The 25,659-nt window shown below is 40.8% G+C and overlaps 1 protein-coding gene across 2 annotated transcripts; it reads left to right on the plus strand.

Moving 5' to 3' along the window:
- Positions 1–904: 904 nt before the first annotated feature.
- Positions 905–25,659, plus strand: LOC130090227 (tumor necrosis factor receptor superfamily member 11B-like). Of its 2 annotated transcripts, XM_056257712.1 has the most exons (5): positions 908–1,020; positions 11,230–11,593; positions 14,126–14,341; positions 23,580–23,804; positions 24,946–25,659. In XM_056257712.1, exons 1-5 carry the CDS (start codon positions 910–912, stop codon positions 25,335–25,337), a joined length of 1,308 nt encoding a protein of 435 aa, XP_056113687.1. In that variant the 5' UTR covers positions 908–909; the 3' UTR covers positions 25,338–25,659. The 2 variants fall into 2 exon arrangements, with proteins under 2 accessions (XP_056113688.1, XP_056113687.1); XM_056257713.1 differs by lacking the exon at positions 23,580–23,804 and having other exon boundaries at positions 905–1,020.

The raw sequence follows: 25,659 nt of genomic DNA on the forward strand, positions 1-25,659 counted from the left end.
GTATGCTACTATATTAAAATAGACAAAATAAAGTGTCTCTTCTGCAATTGGACATACATTCAGTCATGTCTGCAACTTGACAAATATATTGTCAATATCATTAGGATTACATTTTAAATAAAAAAATTAATGGTCTATAAGTATTTTGGAGATCACAGTTTTTGCTAACTTATTATATTGGGCTTTATTAAAATTTATTAAACTATAATGAATTAATATGCTTTTTTTCTTTTTCTTTTTACTAAAAGTAAATTTATTGAACAATTTTCACAATCTTTAAACTTAGATCTTCAACGGATTTGCTCTCCTGTGGCTCCCTCTAGTGGATAACATTAGTATTATGGCCTTCATCTCTGAATCGCATTGATACAAATGGCTGATACTTTTTTTTTAATGATTACTTTATTACTGATAATATACCCATAACTCAAATTCACTGATTCGTGGTAGGCTACATTATTTCATGCTTTAACAGTTGAATTTTCCACTTCAATTTTAAGCTAAGCAGTAATGATACATTATTATATCACTTGTTAAATAGTTATTTGTAAATTACATTCAGTCTTGTATTACTAACAGTGTGATTCAGTTTGTTTGCGCGCAAACCAGCCGCCACTGCTCCTTATTAATAAATAACTTTAGAGTAAGAAAAAATCCAGACATTACAAACAGCAATTTTCATTCTGGTTGTATCTTTCCGGAACATAAAGGAGTTACTGGCATAAATAGCCTGAAATATCCCATCGTAGTTTGATCCATGCCCTTCACCACATTTCCCGAATAATCTAAAAATACGCAGTTTTTTCATACTGGCTTCATCAAAAGTGTACTTTCCGCAGGTAAAAATGATTCAAGCCAGAGAAACAGCCAGATGACGGACTGCAGTGCCACAAAGTGGGTGGGTACATTATGACCTTATCCCAAACTATAAGTGTGGAAACGATCTTGTCCGTGCGGACTTCTGCGAGACTTATGAGTGTGCTGAATATGCCTCCACTGACAGCAGTGAAATTACAGATGGTGAGTATGATGATACTCAGTGCCTGCGACACTTCAGTAAACCTTCTGCTTAGTTTGTGTTTTTTTTTTCTCAATACATGATGCTGTTGCTGTTTTACATAATATGAAACGATTATAAATTATGTTGAAAGCTATTAAATCGCGTTGTGGTTGATGCTTAACTAACGGACATTTTATGTTCTGTCAAGCAGCGCAGGTGAATGAACCTGCCAATCAATTGGTCTTTTCGCGCGAAATCTACAAAAACGTTCGCATTTGGTGAATCATATCGGCTTGTTTGTAGTCGAATCTTTTTTTTTTTTTTTTTGATGCCCCAGAATGCTGTCTATTTTGGCTACCTACTTGGTTTTGATACATTTATGTTGCTTTATTTACGCAGAATGCTTGGCTTCTCGTGTGCCAAATACATTGTGTATTGGAGTGTCCCTGAAGTAGGCTATTTGCATCAAGAACCCTGTAATGTGGCATCATATTTATTCTTTTAGTATTTTTTTTCCTAAAGGTGTTATAAAATAGTTGAAAATATTTCTGATAATATACATCTTACAGTAATTTGGAGTGTAATTAGTTAGGCCTACATATATTATTATTAGAGTATTATTATAATAGTATGTAATAATAATTATAACAGTATGTTATAATAATGTGGATATACAGTATTTATACTGTAATGGCATAATATTATAATAGTGGTTTTTGGATTTTTTTATTCATGAACTGTTAGTGGAGACAGGAAACGATGGAGACTGTGGTTATGAGTGAATATTACCCTACCCCTAAACATAAATCCTACTCATACCCTTAAAGCAAACGATAATCATTATAGGCACAAATATAAATCCCCTGATAGATTTGCAAAGCATCAGGTACACAATGAGTACACTGATCATATGCTTTCCATTTTAATGTTGGTGCACCTGATACAATGTTTGATCTGTATGGTTTCACTGTCCTTCACATTGTACTTTGTATTTTTGTACAGTTGTAGAGGTGTGCTTTGCATGTGTAGCTCTGGTTCTGAAACATTATTTGCATGAATGCATGTTTTGGAGATTATCAAACATCATTGGACTTTCCATGTCCCTTTTTTTACGAAGACGTTTTTTATGAGGCCATGTCGAATAATGAGGTACTAGAATAATGGTGGTTGAGCTGGGCTTTAGTATGGAAACTGTGAAGTTGTTATCAAGGAGAGGTTATCAGTTATCATGAAAGAGTCTGAACTTCCCTAAATGGTGTCTCTCTGTTCGGCTGTTGCTATTACCTTGAGGAGGTATAAAACTTGTTTTCACAGTTCATCTGTACAACAGGAGAGGCCATGATACATTAAATAAGTTATGAATATGATAACAGAATATAGTGTAGCTTATTCATAACTAGTAGTTCTAATCAAGCTGAAGGCCATTTTTAATGCTTGCTAGTGCGCGTCGATATATTTCTCAATGAACACAGCCAGCACCCTCAGGAGCTAACTGTGCATGCCTCGCAACCAAACAGTATCACACACCGATCGCTTGTCACCTCCCAAAGTTTTAACACGGGCAGGAAGACACATGCCTTCAGCTATGCTTATACTAACATTTCAAGTTCTTATGGGACAAACAACACCAAATAGGACAGACTGTTTGACACAGAGCCCTGGCTGAAGAGCTGACATTACTGTCTTGCTGGCTTCCCTTTGTAGCTTCCACGTTACGCCGTCACACATCACAAGGTGACACAGTTGCACACGTGCTTCAGACACAGTCCCGCTGAAAGCGTTCCCCAAAGTGTCATCATATGACGCAGCACGGGTTCCCTCGAAAGGGAAACGTTATGCTTGAGCATTCTGTCTTTTTAGGGTCGCATCTTGCGACACCCATGTCATGTTTTTGATTCGTTTACATGTCTTTGGTCCTTGTTGAGTTCATTTTTCATTTGAACAGCACCAGTGTTTTTTGGAAGCTGACCCCATCATTTCAGCTGTCTTGGTCTGCTTGTTTGGTGTCCACCAGGGTTCAGATGGTAGCTTTGACATTTATTCAAATGAAATGCACTAACAGAGAAATCGCACCAGGATTCATTTTAATCTAACGAAACATGCCAAGTGTGAACAACACACCCTAAAGGTGCAGTAAGCTGTTTCTGAAAAAACGCTGTTGAAAGTGTAATTGACCGAGCACCACAACAAACTTGTAGCCAATCAGCAGTAGGGGCCTATACACTCATGATGGGGTAGGAGAGAGAGTGAGAAAGAGGGAGGTTTGAAGAAAGACTGTTAAAAGAGATGGCTAAGAGACATTACAAAAGAGAAAAAAAATAGAGGAGTATCACTGTAAAAAGAAGGGTAATGATCAGGCAAGAGCTTTAGGACCCACGTTAATATTAGAAAAGCTTTCCAGCGCTGGAGAGACCTAAGCGGTAAGGCCTGAAAAAGGACGCCACGGTTGCTTTGTTCCTGCTTCATAAGTGAGTAACTGTGGCGAGCAGGACGAGGCCGAGTGACGTGAGAGCGGCGCGAGGCCGGTGGCGTGAGTGGTAATGAGCGACACCTGTGAGACGCACCGGTCTCGCATCTCTCACGGAGGAGCGGAGGCATAAAGGAGGAGCGACGACGGTGAAGATCGAGAGAGGAACAGGCCTTATTTTATGTTGTGTTTTGTTTCTGTGGCCAGCAGTCGTCCGTGAGGGGCTGCTGGTTTTACTTTCATTTTGTATTTGTTTATTTATTAAAATCATTGAACGTTCGCCGGTTCCCGCCTCCTTCTTCCCATAACAACGAACCCCGTTACATTGGTGCCGAAAACCCGGGAGGAAGGAGGGACACGCTGTCGGAGAGCCCTCGCTGCTGAGGGGGATCGCGGTGCTGAGGAGGTCGGGTAGCACGAGGGAGCCATGGCCGCCGATTGTTGCCCGAGGCGATGGTGCTGGAGCGATGTAATAGCAGGTGGGACAGGGACCTCGCTGCCGTGCTCCTGGGTCGAGGAGGGGTGCCTGCTGTCCGAGAGGGAGCGGAGGAGTCGCTCCCGTTCGCCGTGGGCCGGAGCCTGTTGCCGTCGGCCTTGATGGGGGCGGAGCAGGGAACGGAGGACTCGCTGCCGGCTGCCCTCGACCGGAGGAGCCATCGCCGTCCGCCAGGAGGCGGAGGAGTGTCGAACCTTTCCCCAACGGATGTCCAGTACCATCGCATGGCACCGCGAGTGAGTCTCTCAGCTGGCTGAGGACCGAGCGGCAGTGTGTCCGGGAACCGGACCATGATTTTTTTTTTTTCTCCTCTCTCCCCTCTCTCGTATCTGTCGCTCCTCATGCTTCCGTCTCCTGTTCTCTCGCCTCGTCTATCCATACCCCCAGGTGCCGCGGCCACCGTGATCGGTTCCCCCGGAGGGGGGGGAGTAGAGCGCAGTCTCGTGGGTACCCCCCGGCCTGCGAGGGGCGATGGGGGTATGTGGCGAGCAGGACGAGGCCGAGTGACGTGAGAGCGGCGCGAGGCCGGTGGCGTGAGTGGTAATGAGCGACACCTGTGAGACGCACCGGTCTCGCATCTCTCACGGAGGAGCGGAGGCATAAAGGAGGAGCGACGACAGTGAAGATAGAGAGAGGAACAGGCCTTATTTTATTTTGTGTTTTGTTTCTGTGGCCAGCAGTCGTCCGTGAGGGGCTGCTGGTTTTACTTTCATTTTGTATTTGTTTATTTATTAAAATCATTGAACGTTCGCCGGTTCCCGCCTCCTTCCCATAACAACGAACCCCGTTACAGTAACATTGGTTTTGAATGTGTGCTTCTTGCAACTAACAACGAATTCTTCCTTTTACTCATGTATCGTATGTTCATTTTTGGTTCTTTCTTGTTGTTCGTTCGTCATCGCTTTATTTTTCGCGAAGCTTTATTTTGCTTGTTTGGGTTGATTTCAAATATCAATCAAAAATAAATCACGCCACTGATATGACATATATAGAGAGGGAGAGGAGTATCTTTTATTACAGAAGATAATATTAGTGAAGAGATTAAAGGTGCTATATGTACTTTTAAGCGGCCTCTATCAGTGATGTTTCAGATTGCAACCAATTTTTACAAGAGCGCTCGTGCTCTTGCGCGTGCTCGAACACAAAAGCGAGCACTCATGGTACACGGCCACGCTGAGACTTTTTCAACACACCGGGGAAAGCATCACACAACATGCCGGAAACTCGTGTAAACTCCCACTGCAACGTTACAATAATAGGCTACTTTTATCAGCTTGACGTTGAACTAATGCTCCATTCTCTTACCATGATAACGTTACATTTGTGGTGTTATCTAGTATAAGGCATTTCACTAACTATTCGTGTATCTTTCACAATCAGCAATGTCAACATAGGTGAATGTATAATATGATAACGAAAACGGTTATAATATGATAACGAAACAATTTCAGTGTAACAGTAAGATCGTAGGAAGTAACATTACTGTACTGAACGTGTCTGGAAATGTGTATTATAAACAATATGATAGTAGTGGGATGAGTGACGTTAGACAGTAGATCTAGTACATAAAATAAAAGTTACATCCTAAAGCACGTACTTTTTGTTATCCTGGAACAGTCTTTTGTATTCATTTCATGTCTCATATATGTTGTAGTTTACCTTGCTATTTCATTACAGTTTACCATTATTTCAGCATATCTGAAAACTTGTAATTTATCACAATAAAAATAGCGGAGGTCTCTCCATAATTCAAACGCTCTGCCGATGTTGATCCGTGTTTTTCACACACTTTCTAATCTATTAGCTATGTAAGTGCAAAATTGAATGGGGACATTTAATATTCAACAATATTATTGATCTTCCTTACTTCAGGTGGACGATGATGCAATTTTCTTCTAGAAACAAACTTGTTGTATTATTTTCAGGTTATCACTGTGAAGCTGCTTTGATACAATCTGTATTGTAAAAAGCGATATATACATAAAGGTGACTTGACTTGACTGAATGGTCTTCCATCTTTGTTAGTCTGTCTTATTAGCCATCTTGTATCATACTTGAATCTTTTTGGATTCAAATCTTAATTTCAGTGTCCTGTTTTAGGCTTCCACTCTTAGAACAATGAGATTTCTCTGAGAGCCTTATGTCTGCCTGAGATAAATGTAGCTTACCTTGAAATTAAGCATTTGAATTCAGCACTGACTGAAGGTCACTGGTTTCTTTGTGAGTTTCCTTTAGATCATTTGAACGGTGTAATTACAACTTTCAAAGACTCCATGGTAGTATGTAATTTGGGTTAGAGTACTGTACACATCTTCGTCAAATGGCAACCTTGCTTAGAGCGCCAAAAGGCTAAAAGTTCACAACGTTTTCCACAGTTTCACTCTAATTCTGCAGCATTCACTATGCTAAAAAAATTGTTTAAGGACTTAATGATTTCCTCACTGAGATCCACCACCTGCTGTGTAGAACACAATTTATGGGTAGCTTGGCATCCTTTATCTCCTTCCCACCTCCCATACGGAAATCTAATATATGTACATATGTCCCTATATCCGAGCAGTGTTGTCATATATGTATATTATAATAAGGCAATATATTGTTATCACATATATATACATCCTCAGGATATATGAATATATAAGTTTATACCATGTATGAAATTCCAGTAGAATTATTATAAATACATATATTAGAATTGCAAGGCCATAAATGTGAACAATATATGGTAAATGGACTGCATTTATATAGCGCTTTCACAGACCCAATGGCCACCAAAGCGCTTTACAATTTTTTCTCAGATTCACCCATTCATACACCGACGGCAGTGTCAGCCATACAAGGCACCATCCAGCTCGTCGGGAGCAGCTGGGGTTAGGTGTCTTGCTCATGGACACCTTGACACTTGGTCAGGTGGAACCGGGGATTGAACCACCAACCTTCCGGTTTGTAGACAACCTACATGAACCACTGAGCCACTGCCGCCCCTAAAAATATATATTTATATATGCAAATTTATTCACAGAACATATATGCAAACATTCGGTATGCTTATATATGATTTTTTATAGGTTTATACCATACATCAAATACCCATAGTAAAATTAGTAGGCCTATATGTACATATATTAAAAAATTTTATATGATCAAATTTTATATGGTACTCTATGTTAAGACCATATATGTGAAACAATATAGGTCTCATTTATATATGTAAGTTTATTTAAAGGCACACTGTGGAATTTTTGGCCACTAGGGTGCGCTCGACCTGTAATTTTCACGTCTAGTGCCCCTAGAGGCCACAAGCGCCGCAGCATTGTCGCAAAAGTCAACAAACAGTCAACCTCCCGTGTCTTTATGTGAGTGCAGACGGCATTTGATTTGTATGTTGGAGAAAGTTAATCGATTCACTACTGACCAAAATAATAATATAAATATAAGATTAATAATATAAATCCTATAAAGAAAACAAATTGAATAAAAGTAGCATATGCAGAAAACAATGTCTGATCAGGTAAGTCGCATTGACAAGGGTTGCCCAATCCTGCTCCTGCCGATCGTCTGTCCTGCACAGTTCATCTCCAACCCTAATCAAACACACCTGATGCAAACAATTAACGTCTTCAGGATCTCTTTGCAATGGGTTGGAGATGAAATCGAGTAGTCAGGAAATCGTTTAACAAAACTGATATAACTCACTACATATTTCCGTTATTTGTAGTCTTCAGTTTGTTTTTCCTTTTACACAAATACAAACATATATGAGCTGAAAGGGAAAAAAAACATTTACATTTACATTTGTATACGGCAGTATGTTGTGACTTATATCAGTTTTGTTACACGAATTCGCAGTAAATATTACATTATATATACACTTTTATGCCGATGTTTATTTTAAACTCTCCCTTTTTCTTTTTTTGGTCTCCTCTGACAAAATCTTCGCTTTCTTCGCTTTCTTCCGAGTAGCTGTTGATTCAGCCATGACGACAACATACAGACGCCGGCAATCAAACGCGAGTTGAGCTCTCACGTTAGAATTTGAGGAAGTTGGGGTGGTGGGGGAAGTGACGTATGCCGTAAAGCGGTCGAATTTTGTAGTTCTTTTTGTGCTCGGGTTCCTACCCGAAACCCGAAGTTACATAGTGCTAGTAAAAGCGATACAGACACCTTCAGGCTTCGGCAGACGTGTCATTCAACCTATTGTAAGTCGATGTACCATCTCAATGGGTTTTGGTAATATATTATAAAGGTTGAAAAGTTCCACAGTGTGCCTTTAAGCAACAAATATGCAAACATTCAGTATGCTTATATAGAGATTTTAGATTTTGTTTTTCATTTAGTTTTCAATTGGATCGCATGGGTGATGGCAAAAGCCAAATACTCCAAATGTGTGACCCTAGAATCATCTCCACCTTTTGCCCCTCCAGAGACAGCCCTACCATGATCTTACTAATAGGCCTACTACAGCAGTTAAACTCTGGATTCTGTGCAAGAACTACGGTAAATGTTATTAGGGCAATTACAAGGGATAATTTAACAATAGAGCTTTAAAGCCTAGATCATATGGATTAAGGATGAAGCTTTTTCTCTTCAAATATGTTTTATGACCTTTGTAATAGTTATAATGAATTGTAATTGAAGTAAAATAATTTGGTAACACTTTACTTGAAGGGGTGTGCATAAGACTGACATGACTCCTTCATAATCATGACATGACACATGTCATGAATATGAAGGAGGTTTCATGCATGTTTATGACAACTGTCATTAAGTGTCATTCTCTCAATTATGACATTTTTAATGCAAATATGACATTGTTTGAGATGTCTTTGTTATGACAACTTGACATAAACCAATACATCAAAACCTGTCAGTGTCTTGGTAATGACAACTTGACATAAACCAATACATCATATATTGTCATAAATATGTTATAAACATGATATAGCAGATTAATTATCAAACTTAAGAAACCACTTTTCTTTATGGGTTAACATTACATTAAACTGTCATGTGGTTGGTTTTGACATTGGCTGTCATGAGGCCATTATAACTGTGTCATGAATATTTTTCTTGACCTCAACTACAGTGGTACAAATTTAATTTGTCATTAAAATGTTATAATGGCCTCATTACAGCCAATGTCAAACCCAACCACCTGACAGTTTAATGTAATGTTAACCCGTAAAGCTAAGTGGTTTCTTAAAGGTTCTCTAAGCGATCCTGGGTGACGTCACTTCTTGTTGACGTTCGAACTATTGTCAAACAAAACGGAGGCTAGCTAGACCCTCCCTCCTCCTCATCCGCACACTAACCCCCCAAACCACACCCCCAAACCCTTCTTGTCAGTCATTGGCTGGAACAGTTTGTTATGTTTCGTGGAGCGGGTCGCCGCAGTTTGTTTTTGTTGCTGTTTGTGGAGCCTGGGCTGTCTACAGAGATCGCGTTTCTTTACAGTGTGTTCAGGGGACAGGCAGCCAGCGGGTAGTGAGGAGATGTTTGCTGTATGTGACAAAAAATGTTTTGGCCTAAAAAACGCGTGACATCGCTTAGAATTAGGTGTTAACAAATGTTATTGTTGTTAAAAGGGATAGTTCACCCCAATAAAAGCATTTACTCAGACTATATAATTCCACACCTGTATGACTTTTTGTCTGTGGAAGATCATTTAAGATATGTCTGTTTTTTTTATTTTTCTCCATATAGAAGTCAAGGTTAACCAAAATGGTTTGGTTACCAACATTCTTCAAAATACATTCCTCAAAAAAAGGAATTTCATTATTTGTTTATGTCCTATTTTATTTATTCATTTATTTATTCCATTTATTTATTATTAAACGTCTGTGGCCGCACTTTTGGGCCGCATGCGCTGGATTTGTTGGTTTCGAGTTTCGCTTGGGCAGAACGCTTTGTTTATGTGTGTGTTGTTGTATTTTGTGTAGCATGCAGCTCCTGTTTATCATTGGCTGTGAACTTTTATGTTGTGTTCTGTGTAGCATGCAGATCATGTTCATCATCGGCGCTTTCATGATGTAGCACATGGCACCTGTTTATCATCAACTGGGTGCTTTCATGTGGTGTTGTGGACACTCAGTCAGTGAGAGCTCTTATTGGCTGCGTGTTCATCTGCTGAGCTGTCTATTGTCTTAACCCCGCCATTCTTGTTACCTGATTGTTGGTTCATTTGTCTCACCTGCTCTCCCTCGTTACACCCCTAATTTCCTTCCCTATTTATTCTCCTTGTTTTTTCAGTCCTGTTTTTTGTTGTGCATGTTTTCCCTGTAGGTGTTGCAGTGTACTGTTTTTTTACTGTCATGCTGTGACTTGCTTAGTGGTGGGCAGATCGAGGCTTCGTGGAACACTAAAACAGTTTGAAGCAAATGTGCCGTATTGTGTCGAGGCTTTGAAATAATCTGACACCTCTCTCCACGGTGACCCCTAGTGGTCAGAACAGAGTAAATGCAACAAAAACCCAGGCCAAACATGCATAAAAACACCATTTGCAATTTTATTTTAAGTAAAATCTTTCAAATGCTATTATCTAATCATCTAAATAGCAAGTGTCTATATGTTCTTTTATTAATTGTCAGGGTTTATTTTGTTTGTTTTATGGCTCAGCTAAACAGGCCAATATGTGACTATTAACTACCATTATTCATTTTAATGATACTAATGTCTAATTAAAACATCTACAAATGTACAAAACTGATCAGAGATCAGGTATAACCCACAGACACTTGTTCATAGGTTCTCAGTGACTCCTCATGTTAATGGGTTGACAGAGATCATCGCCCCCAGCGGTGAACCATTGAAATTTCGAAGTGTTTCAAAACAATTATAACGTAATGAGGCCTCGTTTACTGAAATCACTTGACTCTGGCAGGTTGACATATGTATGTATTTATTAATACATATACAGTGTATCAATAATTATTTATGAGACATATATGTCAAAATATGGATTATATAATATATCCCATATAAATATATATATGTTTATGTAAATATATGTAATCGTTCCAATTTCTAGTAGGTTATATATGTTTTTACTTTATATGAGCATATATTACATATATTGATATTTCATATTTGTGCATATATTACATTTCCGTATGGTCTCTCTCTCTCTCTCTCTCTCTCTCTCTCTCTCTCTCTCTCTCTCTCTCATGGCAGCAGTGTGAAGGTGAAATCCGCAAAATAACTTAGAAAACACTTCACATTCATACCAAAATGCAATCTCTAAACTGTATTTCCTATTTGTTTCCTTAGCTGTTTGCCATGTCTTTTGCATGGGCCTACCAAGAAATACCCAAGTACCAGCACCGAGACCCTCTGACCTCTAAGGTGCTGCTTTGTGAGCAGTGTCCACCTGGCATGGCCGTGGGACGCCACTGCAGGATGGAGGAACCCACCATTTGTGTCCCCTGCCCAGAAAAACACTTTGCGGAACAGTGGCATTGGGGAGACAGCTGTCAACATTGTACATCTGTTTGCAAAGAAAGGCAGATTGTACAAAGGGAATGTAACAGCACTCATGACAGGCTCTGTGAGTGTATACCTGGGTATCACCTGGTCGTAGAATTTTGTGTCCATCACACAGCTTGCTTACCTGGCTCTGGAGTCGCTGTACAGGGTACGTACACTCATTCTTTGTCAACAGTGTGCTAGAACAATATTTATGAATTCAAGACCATCGATGTTTGAACCAGTGTGTCTAAACGAGTAATTTAGCAATTTCACAGACTTGCCAGATGTAAGTTATGTATCAAGTTTCAAACATCTCATTCACCAAAATATTATGAAGAAGAAATGCTACACAACTTGCAAGGACTCCAACATTTCTGGCCTCTAGAAAAGCTTATTCAGCAAGGAGCCACTTTTATTTTAAATTAGCCAAGTGTGTCATTGCTTTTAAATGCCATTTTAAATATAATTATTGGGGAGCCTCAGTGGTTTTCAGTAAAACTCCACACTCAGCCAGTCAACTGACGCTGAATTAAACCCATAATGCATCCATATTCTTTATTTTACCATTTTTAATCCAGTATTCAGTATTCTTTGTTTCAAACCGGTTTCAAGGTTAAGAAAGCACATTCATTAGAAAGAAGTATACATTAGCAGTCGGCCAGTACCTCACTTAAGCTTTCTTGGCAGCTGGTGGAACATTTGGCAGCGTGCATGTGCTGTCAGGGTGCTATTTAATCATGCTGTTTGTTGTATCAGTGAGAAATTCACAGTGGCTGAATTCCAGCAGAGTAAGTGGAAGTAATCACTTCCCTGTTAGCAATGGAGAGTGTGAGTGACAGAGGTGTTCATTAAACAGAATAACACTGCTGGTTGTTTTCACATTGGCCACCCCACCCAGACTCCAGACTGAGTCTAATGAGGATGATCTGTTCATTCTCAGAATTTGTGTTCAATACCAGATGTTTTAATTTTGTCATTTATTTTTGTCTCTTTTTAATTAGGTCAAACATTATCCCTCAGTGTTCCGTTGTGAATTACTGAATTCCCAGCCCACATGCATCACTTTCTAAAACCTTAAATTAAAGAATATATTATGAATACTTGGTTTCTGTAACCAGTGAAGATGGCAAGATTTTGGCTCTGATTTATCTCCAAATATGGGTGATTCCATCATTAGCGTTTTTCATGGAAAATAATATAATTAATATTAAGGAAAAAAATTATTTTCCTTAAGCTTATCTCTTAGTTTGTTACAAATGTATATATTCATATATTTTTGTTTTCAATGTCTTTTAAATAAAAAGTATTGAACGAATTTTCTTCTTTTTTTTTTATGAAAAAAATATTAGTTGAGCAGTTCTACATTCACCATAAGATGGTGACAGAGGTCCTTAAACACTTGACTTTTTTTTGGAACATTTGTGATGTCCTCTTCTGGCTTATAGGCTATATGAGTTTTTTTTGATGAGCATACCCTTTACACCAAGTGTTACACTTGAGTACATAAATCAATTTGTGCTATGACAACAATGCAATCCCAAATTATGCAGCTTAATGGAGAGATTCGTTTTATTATTTTTATAACCGATCAAACATATTGGAATTTTTGCCTGGTGGATAAGACAATAAAATTACACACTCAAGACTTATCCAGAAGCCATAATATTATAGAGACTTGGATTGTTTTGACTTAGCCCTGTAAGCAACCTCCCACAACGCCCTAGTAACACCCTAGCAACAACACAAAATGCTAAAAGAAAAAAGAACATAAATGTGATCTTACTCAATAGTTCTGATGTAGATGGATTCTAAATAGAGGCATAATAGATGCCCAAACCGTTTTTTTGCCCCTAGACTACACGTTTTATGTTGAACCTATTAGATTGAGCAATATCACACATTATTGCTACTCTGAAAAAAAGTACAAATTAAAGTACAAATTATTGTACATTTGGCTTATTGTCACGTTTTTAATTTCTAATAAATAGTGTGAAATTAATGTTTTAAAGTTCTATGCACAGTTAAAGAATGAGACCCAAAAGTAAAAATCTAGTTCCTCAAAATTCCTTAGTTCCTTATTCACATAATTAAACTCCACTAATAGTTTCAGGGTGTTTTTTTTTCTTCATCTTAGTCATTTATAGATCTGACTCATTTTTGACCTATACATGTGAGTAGCTGGTTTCTTTTAGTCATGTGTGACGTGAATGACATTTGTCCAAGTGATGAATCCTAAACAATTCTTCATAAAACTCTCACTTCCTATACACCAGAGTACATGGGTGTTTAGCTTGAATAAAATGAGATTCCTTTCTCATCTTTTCACAGTGGGTATATCCATATGATTATACATTCTTAATATAAAGAATGTTGGAGAAAATGTGTGAGTTTTATCATTGAAAAAGCTTTAGTCATGTTTAAAATAGTAACAGTCCCGTATGCCATACTATAATACATATATATAATCACTATAATTACTTTCAATATAATATAATATAATAACAAAGTAGCACAAAATAGAATTTCAACAATGTAGTGGGCAGGATTGTTGATATAGTATGAATAAATATTCAGATGAATGCCATGAATGTGCCTGCTTTGCATAGAAGTAGACCTGGTTTTTGCTATTCAAAGTATTCTGTATTCTAAAATTACATATTGCAATTGTGCATTGAGAGTGTATGTACATGTCCTGCAGGCACACCAGAGAGGAACACAGTGTGTGAGAAGTGTCCCCAGGGTTATTTTTCCAGCACATCTTCATCCACTGAGCCGTGTATGCCCCACAGGGATTGCACTCAACTGGGCCTGAAGACTGTCAGACTTGGCACAACCACCCAGGACACACTGTGTGAATCCGAGAATAAAGAGTTCACCTTTGACTGCTCCCATCAGCACACAGAATGTCACACTGGTAAGTTTCATTAAACAATTCCAGCCCTTGTTTTATCATTGAAAAAGTTGTTTGCTTTGAAGATCTTTTGTGCCAATTTTGGTAAATAATGGACACATTTTTGAAGGAATAGCTGTGCTGATTCCTGGTGCATCCCTTGGAACTGCCCTTGCTGTGCCCAGTGATAGTGTATTGCCATGACCCCCTATGTACTGCTTACTGATTTCCGTTGGACCAGGGGAAGGGGTGTACAATCGTCAGTCCAGGGGGTAGGGGCTGACTGTTATATGAAACTGCGTTGATAGGGTTGCCATAGAAATGCATAATTCCGAGTCTGAGGATGCAAACAGATCCATAGAACGTCACAGGTTCTCATCTCATAATTACGATAATAAGCTCATTGTTTTGGTTCAGGAGAAAGAGTAAAAGGTGGCTGCTGTTTGTTTGCAGTGTTCGGTGACTCTAGCAATGTGTCTACAACTCTGCATAGCCTGATGGAACACGCTGATGACATGTGATGTCTGCGCAAGCAGGGTGTGCGGAGGTATGCAAACTCATAGGTTGTCAGGCAGGTAGGACATCCTATCATAGCATTTCGGACCAAATGCAATGATTGGACAAACATTTTTTGGTCCTAAGACTTCCATAGAAGATATATATATATATATATCTTCTATCTTCTTATATATATACAAACAAATAACACTTTAAATATTGATTGCTATTTGGATGTAAAGAGACTTTCAACCTCTGTAATAAAAATAAAAAACATGAAAATTTTTATGAAAACATTGCCTACCCTAGCTTTAAAAAAACAAAACAGCAAACACAATATAAACAAGCAACATGATTTTTTTTAGAGACTGAACTCTAAATATATAATGAATAACTCGATGTTCAGCTTCAACTATTGAGTCCAGGCTTTTGAAAACATCCGAAACACATGCTTGGAGAAAATATCACTCCTGATGGTAGTCAGAAAGATATGACAAAGGGTGTCAGTTTCTCTAAATCAGGCTTCTTGGTAATGTCACTACATGTGAGAGATTGTCACCATGCTCACATGGTACATCATTCTGATTAGAAGAGACAAAATGCCCACCTCACCAGCTTATTGGTGGAGAGGAGACAGAGTGATGAAGACAATCAGTGTATATGTGGATGTGGTGTTACATGATATTCCCTTAGAAAGAGGCAGAGCTGCTATGTCCATGTATTGTTCCCACAATGCTGAGCAATTTTATCGTTAATGCATCAATCGTTCAACAGAATGGTATGCGTGTGACATTCAATTCGAGGGGGAGGGCAGTTTGGAACAAGTATTATTACTGATGAGATTGTCTTTGGTGTCTATTTTCAGTGTGAATGGATTTATGTAGATGTAAAGGTGAAAATGTTTGCAACTCCGCACAATTGCGAGTGCTTCACGATCTGTTTGACAGAATCGTCTTTCAACATCAGTGAGAGCTCTACTAGCATAAGCAATGATGGACATCTGTGGTTCTGAAAGAGAATTGCACTCAGACCTACAGGGCTGGCATCGACTGTGAGCTCAGTGTCTTTTCTAGAATCAAAGTATGCCATCACTGTGCTGCGATTGCTGCGATATGTATGAGACCCATTTCTTTGAGTTGCTGGAATAGTGCAGTCAGGTTTAGTGTTGTCACGGTTCTGGAATTTCTAAATTCAATGATACCTTGAAAAATACCGATATTCAAAATAATTTTTTGATACCACTGAGAAAACTGTCATATATACTGCCATATTGTCAGGATTCCACCAGATTCACTCACTCCTCCCACTCGTTCACTGTCTCCCGACTTCTAATCATCATCACCTGCACCTCATCAGTTCACCTCCCTTTATATTCGACTCCTCTTCACACACTCATTGTCTGGTCTCGTCTCTACATGACCCACAGACTCTCATGCTACTTACCTGAGCTCCATCCGCCGATCACCATCAAGTTTCACACAGAAGTCCAGTCTTCAGTCTTCAGTCATCAGTCCATTCCCAGAGACTCTCCTTCAGCACCTGTAACAGAGACTGTGTTTATTCCTTCAGCTAAGTTCCATTCTGATTACCATATGTTGCATACTCACCATATCTCCGTCTGGTTCTGCAATCCTGTAAATAAACTCTATTTTACTTACCACCTGTCTGACTCCTGTTCCATCCGTGACAGAAGACCAGACCAACGAAATGCAGAATCCAGCGGAGCCTGTGGAGAATCCACCTCGCAATCCCTTTGCGGAACTAGTTCAGGCTGTTCGCCAGTCCTTACTTCCTTCTCCACCGGCTAATCCACCCACCGTTCCCGAAGATCTCCTTCACTCTGCGCGCCACCATTCACTTCCGCAAACATCCACTGCTTCATCAGCTGCCTCTGCGAGTCCCATGGCCCGACCAGCGACATTCAACGGAGAGGCGGAGGATTGCAGTGGTTTTTTGCTTCAGGTATCACTATATTTTCAAATGCAAGCACATCAATTCTCTAATGATTCAGCCCGAGTGGCGTTTATTATCTCCCTGCTGTCCGCCAGAGCTCTCCAGTGGGCCCAATCTCTCTGGAAATCGGATTCTCCTGCGGTTAAATCCCTTTCAAGCTTCATTCAGCATTTCAAGGAAGTGTTTGGTCAGACAGTTTCTGATCTCACCGTTCACGATCAACTCTACAACTTTTGTCAAGGAAAGTCTTCTGCGAGTACATATGCCCTTCATTTTCGCACGCTGGCGGCTTCTAGCGGCTGGAATGAAACAGCTTTAATGACAGCTTTTCGACATGGTCTCAATCCTAACATCTGTCAGCTGGTGGTTGTATATGAGGATTCCTTGGGAATCGAAAGTCTCATTCAGAAAACTATTCGAGTATCTCAACGCGGTTCAAAATCCACCTTGAACCGCACAACTGTTCATTTGTTAACCTCCCATGTATGTGTCTCAGCACAAGCCCTCCTCGACTGGGCAACTATTGACTGGCAGGGAACTTCATTTCCACTCAACTCCTACAAAAATTGAACGTCCGTAAACGCCGAAGTCACCAAGATCTCAGAGTTCAAACCATCCAGGGTAGACCGCTGGGCCAAGGTCGAATTCGACATCTCACCCCCACACTGACGCTCCGCAAGGGCTGCCTGCACTCGGAGGACATCTTTTTCATGGTGCTGGAGGAGTCCATTGCTGAGCTCATCCTGGGACGCCCTTGGATGGTCCAACACCAACCCACCATCGACTGGAAATCCGGGGAGGTCCTTCGCTGGGGAGAAGACTTCGGTTAAGAAGATCCAGAAAACCCCCTCTTCTTCATCTTCTGTGGGAAGATCCGAGTTTTCCGTTTGCTCCACATCCATTGAGAGTCCGGAAGTCCACCACCAGGTGAGATTCCTGCTGAGTACAGGGCGTTCCAGGACATGTTCAGCAAGCAGTTGGGGACCAAACTACTACCTCACCGGCCATGGCACTGCGCTATCGACCTGCTACCTGGAGCCACTCTGTCTAAAGGCCGCGTTTATCCTCTGTCCATCCCAGAGCAGAAGGCCATGGAGTAGTATGTGGAGGAAGCTCTTCAACAGGAGTTAATTCGACCATCTACGTTCCCTGCCGCTTCCAGCTTCTTTTTTGTGGCTAAGGACGGAGGCTTGAGGACATGCATTGATTATCGTCATCTCAACTCTCAAACTGTGAAGTTTAGTTATCCCCTTCCTCTGGTCCCAGCAGCACTGGAGCAGCTGCGTGGAGCCCGCATCTTTTCTAAGTTCGATCTACGCAGTGCGTACAAATTGATTCGTATTCGACGGGGTGATCAATGGAAGACGGCATTCGTCACGCCCTCAGGCCACTATGAGTATCGAGTCATGCCCTTCGGATTGTCCAACGCTCCAGCAGTCTTCCAGGGTTACATGAATGAGGTCTTCCGGGAATATCTCAACAGATTTGTGGTTGTCTATATCGACGATATTCTCATCTACTCCTCATCTCTCTCCGAGCATAAGCACCACGTCACACTAGTTTTGGAGAAACTGAGAGCTCATAAACTGTACCTGAAACTGGAAAAATGTGAGTTTCACACCACCACTGTGCAATTTCTGGGCTACATCATAGACCAACAGGGAGTCCAGATGGACCAGAGGAAGGTGGAAATTATCCGGAACTGGCCCCAGCCCTCTACTGTAAAGGATCTTCAACGATTCCTCGGGTTCGCCAATTTCTATAGAAGATTCATCAACTACAGTCACATCAGTTCTCCTCTGACCTCATCTCTAAAAGGCCGGCCCAAGTCTCTGTCCTTTCAACAACTAAAAGAAGCCTTCCTGACTGCTCCCATCTTGGTCCATCCTAACCCAGATATACCGTTTGTTGTTGAGGTGGATGCATCCTCAACAGGAGTTGGAGCGGTTCTCTCCCAGCGGCAGGGTGATCCTCCCAAACTCCATCCATGCGCCTTCTACTATAAGAAGCTGTCCCCGGCGGAGCGGAACTATGATATCGGGAATCGGGAGCTGCTCGCCATCAAGCTCGCTTTAGAAGAATGGCTGGAGGGAGCTAATCACCAGTTTGAGGTTATAACCGATCATCACAACCTGGAATACCTCAGAGAAACGAAAAGGCTAAATCTCCGTCAGGTTCGATGGGCTCTCTTCTTTACCCGCTTCGATTTTATCGTGTCATACCGACCTGGTAGCAAGAATTGTAAAGTGGATGCTCTCTCCCGTCTTCATCATTCTTCAACCGAAGATGCTCTACCTGAACCTATTCTCCCTCCAGCCATGATCGTCAGCCCGATCATCTGGGACATCGACGAGCAGATTTCCCAGGAGAACCTTCATCATCCCGCTCCGCCGGGAGGTCCAGAGGGGCGCGTCTTCGTACCTCTCCATCTTCGTGGACTCCGCTCATACCGTTCCGGGCTTTGGACATCCAGGTAGCAAGCGTACCCTCTCACTCCTCAGTAGCCGGTACTGGTGGCCGTCCATCTCACAGGATGTTTCCAGGTACGTCAGGGGATGCTCAGTCTGCGCCATTACCAACACCCCCAGAAGACTCCCGGAGGGTGAGCTTGTGCCACAACGACCGTGGTCCCACATTGTAATTGATTTCATGACAGACCTTCCCAGATCCAGTAACCACACTTGTGTCCTCGTCGTTGTGGATCGCTTTTCGAAGGCTTGCAAGCTGATCCCATTGCCTGGACTTCCAACCGTGTTTGAGGCCGCAGAGGCCCTCTTCAATCATGTCTTTCGAAACTTCAGCATCCCCGAGGACATAGTGTCGGACAGAGGTCCACAGTTCATTTCAAGGGTTTGGCAGGCGTTCTTCAGACTCCTCTGGGTTACTGTCAGCCTATCTTCTGGATACCACCCTCAGACAAATGGCCAGACTGAGCGGAAGATCCAGGAGATCGGACGCTATCTCAGGACCTATTGCCACCAGTACCAGGACAGCTGGAGCCGGTTCCTTCCCTGGGCAGAGTACGCCCAGAATTCCCTTCGGCAGTCCACCACTTGGCTCACCCCCTTTCAGTGTGTCCTAGGGTATCAACCTCCACTCTTCTCTTGGTCAGGTGAGCCCTCAGAGGTTCCAGCTGTCGACTACTGGTTCCATCAGATCGAGAGGGTATGGGACTCGGCTCACGTGCAACTCCAACAGGCAGTGCCACAAGAACCAAGCAGATCGTCGTCGTGCTGAACCTCCTCAGTACCAGCCTGGACAAAAGGTGTGGCTTTCGACCAGGGACATTTGCCTCCGCCTGCCCTGCCGTAAGCTGAGTCCTCGATACATTGGTCCTTTCACTGTGCAGAAGCAGCTGAACGAAGTCACATACAGGCTAAATCTTCCTACAGGATTTCACCATCTTTCCATGTTTCACTGTTGAAGCCCTTCATTGAACCTGTCACTTCTCCTCCCACAGAAACCGTCCCTGGTGACATACCTCCTCCTCCGGTTCCAGTCGAACAAGAACCCATCTATCGCGTCCGCACCATCATGGACTCACGCTGACGAGGTCCTCGTCTGGAATACCTGGTCGACTGGGAGGATTATGGTCCAGAGGAACGGTCGTGGGTTCCTCCAACACATTCTCATCCTTTGGCGTCATATAGGTGACGCCATATGACATTTCGTCAAAATCTTACGCACATGGCATCTTTTAGCGTCAATATAACACGCACTGTTTTGGGTAGGTTTAGGTCTGGGGTAGGGTACGGTTATGACGCCTTGGGATCTGCGTCTCATATTGACGCTAAAGGATGCCATGTGCGTCGGATTTAGACGAGCGTCACCTGTATGACGGCTTGGGTTCTGTGTCTCATATTGACGCTAAAGGATGCCATGTGCGTAAGATTTCGACGAAATGTCACAAGCGTCACATGTATGACGCCTTGGGATGAGAACGGGCTGGTTCCTCGCGATGACATCCTGGATCCAGCTCTCCTCACTCAGTTTCACGCCGACCATCCTGATCGCCCTGCTCCCAGGGGTCGTGGTAGACCTCGTCGCCGTCTTCGTCCCTCTTCTCAGGCGTCAAGAGCCGCCTCGGAGGAGGGGGGTACTGTCAGGATTCCACCAGATTCACTCACTCCTCCCACTCGTTCCCGAGTTCTAATCATCATCACCTGCACCTCATCAGTTCACCTCCCTTTATATTCGACTCCTCTTCACACACTCATTGTCTCATCTCTACATGACCCACAGACTCTCATGCTACTTACCTGCTACTTACCATCTGCTTGCATACTCACCATATCTCCGTCTGGTTCTGCAATCCTGTAAATAAACTCTATTTTACTTACCACCTGTCTGACTCCTGTTCCATCCGTGACACATATAGTTATTTTTATTATTATCATAATTTTTTTATAATTTGGGTAATTTTGTTGCAATAGCTTTCACACAGCACAGGGAGGCTTTTTTGAAACTCTGAACTCAATTTACAAAAAAGACAAGTGAACAGTTGGTAATAAAATAAGAACAAATAAATAAATACAATATAATGAAATGAACTTGGCTTTGTATTTTTCAGGTGGGTCTAATAGTATTACTACAGAAATTAATTAAAGTAATCAAATGTAAAATATAGGGCTGTTTTCGACTAAGGATTTTCATAGTCGAATCTGATTCGTTAGATTTTGCCGTAGTCGACTGATAGTCGAACCTTTTTTTTTTTTTTTTTTTTTTTTAGATAGCAGCTAGACGTTCGGTTGAATAACTGTTCGCCTGTTATAGGACAACTCGCTCTACGTTTATTTAAAATGAACAGCAAGACAACTAGAAGTGAATGTGCTTTCCATTAAATGAATCCTTAACAAAAAAAAAAAAAAACGTTGCAATGAACGTGCTTTGTTTTAAATAAATCACACACAGTAAATAAAACCTTAACAAAAAAACTTTGCAATGAACTTTGCAATTTAGACGCACAAACTGCGAGCCGGTGCGGTGAGACGTAGCCTACATGCTCGGGCAGATTTGGCTTGAAGTCGTTCATCCTCGGACGCGGCGTTGCGCGCGCTGTTACAAAAAAAGCTGTGCACACAGCCAAGCGAAATGGGGTCTTGCCGGTCTTGCGCACCCAACGCGTCATTTTTTGCCGTGCGCACCTTCGCGCTCGTGCGGACGCGTCGAGTATAAACAAGGCTTTACTCCGTGTCAGCGCGCGCTCTGATCGGTAAAGGTGCACAGACCTCTCCCGAATCATCTCCAGCACTCAGCCTTCGACGCACCACTAACTCCGCCTCCGCTTCCCTCGTAAGATGATATTAGTATTTAAACATTCTCTATGATAAAAAATGTGTGTAAAAAATATTTGAATAGCACGGTTTTGCCGGTTATAGAGTTCTAATGACGGTGTTCAACTATAACCGTCGGTCTCTCGGTTATATAATAACCGTCACACCCCTATTGGTTACATAACACTTCCCTACTATTCGACTATGAGGTTCACAGTCGAATCAGACCTCTCCGAATCGAATCGTCGAATCCTCGACTATTAGAAGTCAGCCCTAGTAAAATAACACTGGATAGTCTTCATTGTAAAAATTAAATACAGTTTAATGCTTACAATTAGTTACAAAAGTTATTCAGTCAAGAGCAGTGAGTGATTTTCTTGTTCTTTGATTAACATGATAACAGTATATTAGGCTGCTGTCACTTTAAGAGCTGCACAGATTTTTCATTCTCAATGCTGACAGCAGACCTCATTCCTGTGTTTACCTGAATACTCACCAAGACAGGCATTTTGATAATATGTTGTGTGTATTTGACCGTTTAAGTGCAATAAGCCATGAAAAAGAACTCCAGAGAACAGTTTGCGAGGCAGCTTTATGTGTGCTCCACTTATATAGATCAGTGGTGCACTTTTGGTATGAGAGTAAAACCTGGGGTTTCTAAAGGTGCTCTAAGCGATGTCGGGTGACGTCACTTCTTGTTGAAGTATTGTCAAACAAAACGGAGGCTAGCTAGACCCTCCCTCCACCTCATCCACGCACTAACCCCCCAAATACTTCTTGTCGGTTATTGGCTGTAACAGTTTGTTATGTTTCGTGGTGCGGGTTAGCCCAGTTTGTTTTTTTTGACGTTTGTGGAGCCTGGGGTGTCTGCAGAGGCCGCGTTTTTTTACAGTGTGTTCAGGGGACAGGCAGCTAGCGGATAGTGAGGAGATGTTTGCTGTATGTGAAAAAAAATGTTTGGCCTAAAAAACGCTTGACATCGCTTAGAGCACTTTTAAGGATATTATTCAAAAAAGGATATTAAGTTAAAAGAATGTCCCCCGTGTTTTTCAAGAAAATGCTTGGAGACACATTGAAAAAACAACATTTGCTGTTGTTTCTTTTATCCAGTCTACGCAGTATTTAAATCTTGTAAATAGTTAGTGAATGTCTTTATTTGTAGACCCTTTAAACATAAATGTAAATGTACATACATAATTGCAATCTTTTTTGTTTAGGTAACAAAACAATTATTATTGTAACTTGTAATATTACATTAGAAAATGTTACCTTTTAAATAAGGTATTCCCCTAAAAATTACAGCCATAAGACATGGGTGGAGTACAGTTTAAAGATGTGAATAGTCAAAGCTGCTCTCAACATGTTATTTATTAAAACATTAGAATCTATAGGCTAAAAGAGTACAGAGTAGCTGCAATACTGATATGGTTTGGTATCTGTTTCTATTTTGTTTCTGCAAAACCTTGTAATTTAGTTTGTGCTGTTATCAGGCTTCCATGTCCATAACATTCCCACACCTCTCTTTCATGACCTTCCAGAAATTACTCTATGTGAGGAAGCAATATTTCAGTTCCTTGCATCACCTCCTTTGGCCTCTTTCCCTGTGGAGCGTCTTTCTGAGAGCCTTCCAGGACGCAAAGTGGACTGGAAGAGTGTTGAAAGGCTGAAGAAAAGCTGCAGTCCTCAGCAGCAGGCATTACATCTGCTCCGTCTTTGGAGAGAACAAAATAAGGACCAAGATAAACTCCTCAGCATCATCCAAGGTCAGTTTGTTTTATATAGCAGAGACTTGGAGATTAAAAAAACAGAACTGAATTTAGCAAATATAGAGCCTTTCAATGTTAGACCATAAGTGGTCACCAGCATCGTTAGCATGGATACAAGTGGGAAAGTACAAGCATTAGCAATCCTAAAGGCTATTTTTTTGTCTTATGTTGTGGTAATATGGTTTACAGGTAATCCTAGTTCAAGAGATTTAAGTCATTGACACCCATGAAACTTCAGTCGATAAAAGGTCAAACAATTACTGTAAATGTAAATCTCCTTCAAACTACTAATCAACACTAATCATGTTTTGAGTTCAAATCCTAGCATTGAATATAAAATAGAATGTCTTCCGGAAAGTTTTGGATTCTTAATAAAAAGGAAAAAACACCAGATTTTTACTATCAATATTAGATCTTTGAATCTGTAAATGTTTTGATCTTTCAGCAGTGTAATTACAAAGGGATATTACCCAGTTATTGAGTACAATGAATGAATGAATGATTTCACACTTTTACATATTATGGGAAAACTACAAAAATGTACAAAATGTTTAGGGGAAGGTGGTTAGTTATATTTAGGTTAATACTTTATTTAAAATGTATATTGTCTAATGTAATGTTACAATAATAATTGTTTTGTTACCTAAACAAAAAAGATTCTACATTAAAACATTCAATTTTTGTCTAGATGAAGAGCTTTTATTGCACCTCCAACAATATTTTTTGACACACATTTGCATTTTGAAATTTTTTGAATGGACTTCATGTACAGACGTATGGAAAATAATACATATCCCTAGTTTAATAGAATTATATTTTTTTTAAAGAAAATTTGTAAGAAAGAGAAGTATTATTCAAGTTCAAGAACTTTAACAAAAATGCTTGATAAATTTATAGTACAGTCGTTTGATGTATGTAGATGAGAACTTGATGTTGTTTGTCCAGTTGCAATGCCTTAAGCTTTGTTGAAATGAATATCACATAATTTTTCTAATGCAAGGTGAACAATTTGTTTCAAGTTTTGTACTTCATCTACCAGCATTATATCAGTTACATACCTCTCTGATGTATTTTTTGAACTTCATTGCAAGGTACTTTAGGTTCATAGTACTAACATAATCCACCCATTTTCTTCTAGATGTAAACCACTGTGAGAGGAAGGTATCTCGCTGTGCCAGTGTAAAAAACCTCACTCTGGAAGACCTGTTGCTCTTGATGGACAGTTTACCTGGTGAGAAAGTGAGCGACAAGGATGTACGGGCTCTGGTTCACTCCTGTCCCTCACAACGTTACATTATACAGCTCCTCCACTTGTGGAAGATTCAGAATGGAGGTCAGGACCTGGCCAAGGCTTTATCTCACAGTCTTCGCAAACTACGTTCGAAAGGCGCCCGCCGTCCCCTTCTAAAAATTCTAAAGAGGATCAGTCGGATTATTAGCGTGTCATCCATACACCGTATGTATGAGAAGATGATTATCAACATGATCCAGGACAACACATGTTTCAAAACTAAACTGTACAATGACTAATTATACTGTATCGAAGGACAATACAAATAGAGTTATTTAAATGAAAAGAAATTGTACATAAATTTGGACAGGTGTGGGCTAAAAGGGGACAGAGTTGGGTTACTGATATGTTGTTAAGATGCTTTTTTTTTTCTTGTGGCCTGTTATTATTTTTTTATATTGGACTGAAACTTTGAGTTTTATTGCAAAATTGAAATATAAGCCAAGTGCTGGAGGAAAATCACCAAGGTTATTGCTTGACCTGCTAGGTCTCTGAAACGGAATGCTTTATTAAAGTTGTAAATAATGGAAATTGGTTATGAATGTATAATACAATAGAGAG

The sequence above is a fragment of the Rhinichthys klamathensis genome, unplaced genomic scaffold (genome assembly GCF_029890125.1).
Source record: "Rhinichthys klamathensis goyatoka isolate OS25496 unplaced genomic scaffold, OSU_Roscu_1.1 h1tg000006l_1, whole genome shotgun sequence".
In the NCBI taxonomy this organism is placed as follows: domain Eukaryota; kingdom Metazoa; phylum Chordata; class Actinopteri; order Cypriniformes; family Leuciscidae; genus Rhinichthys; species Rhinichthys klamathensis.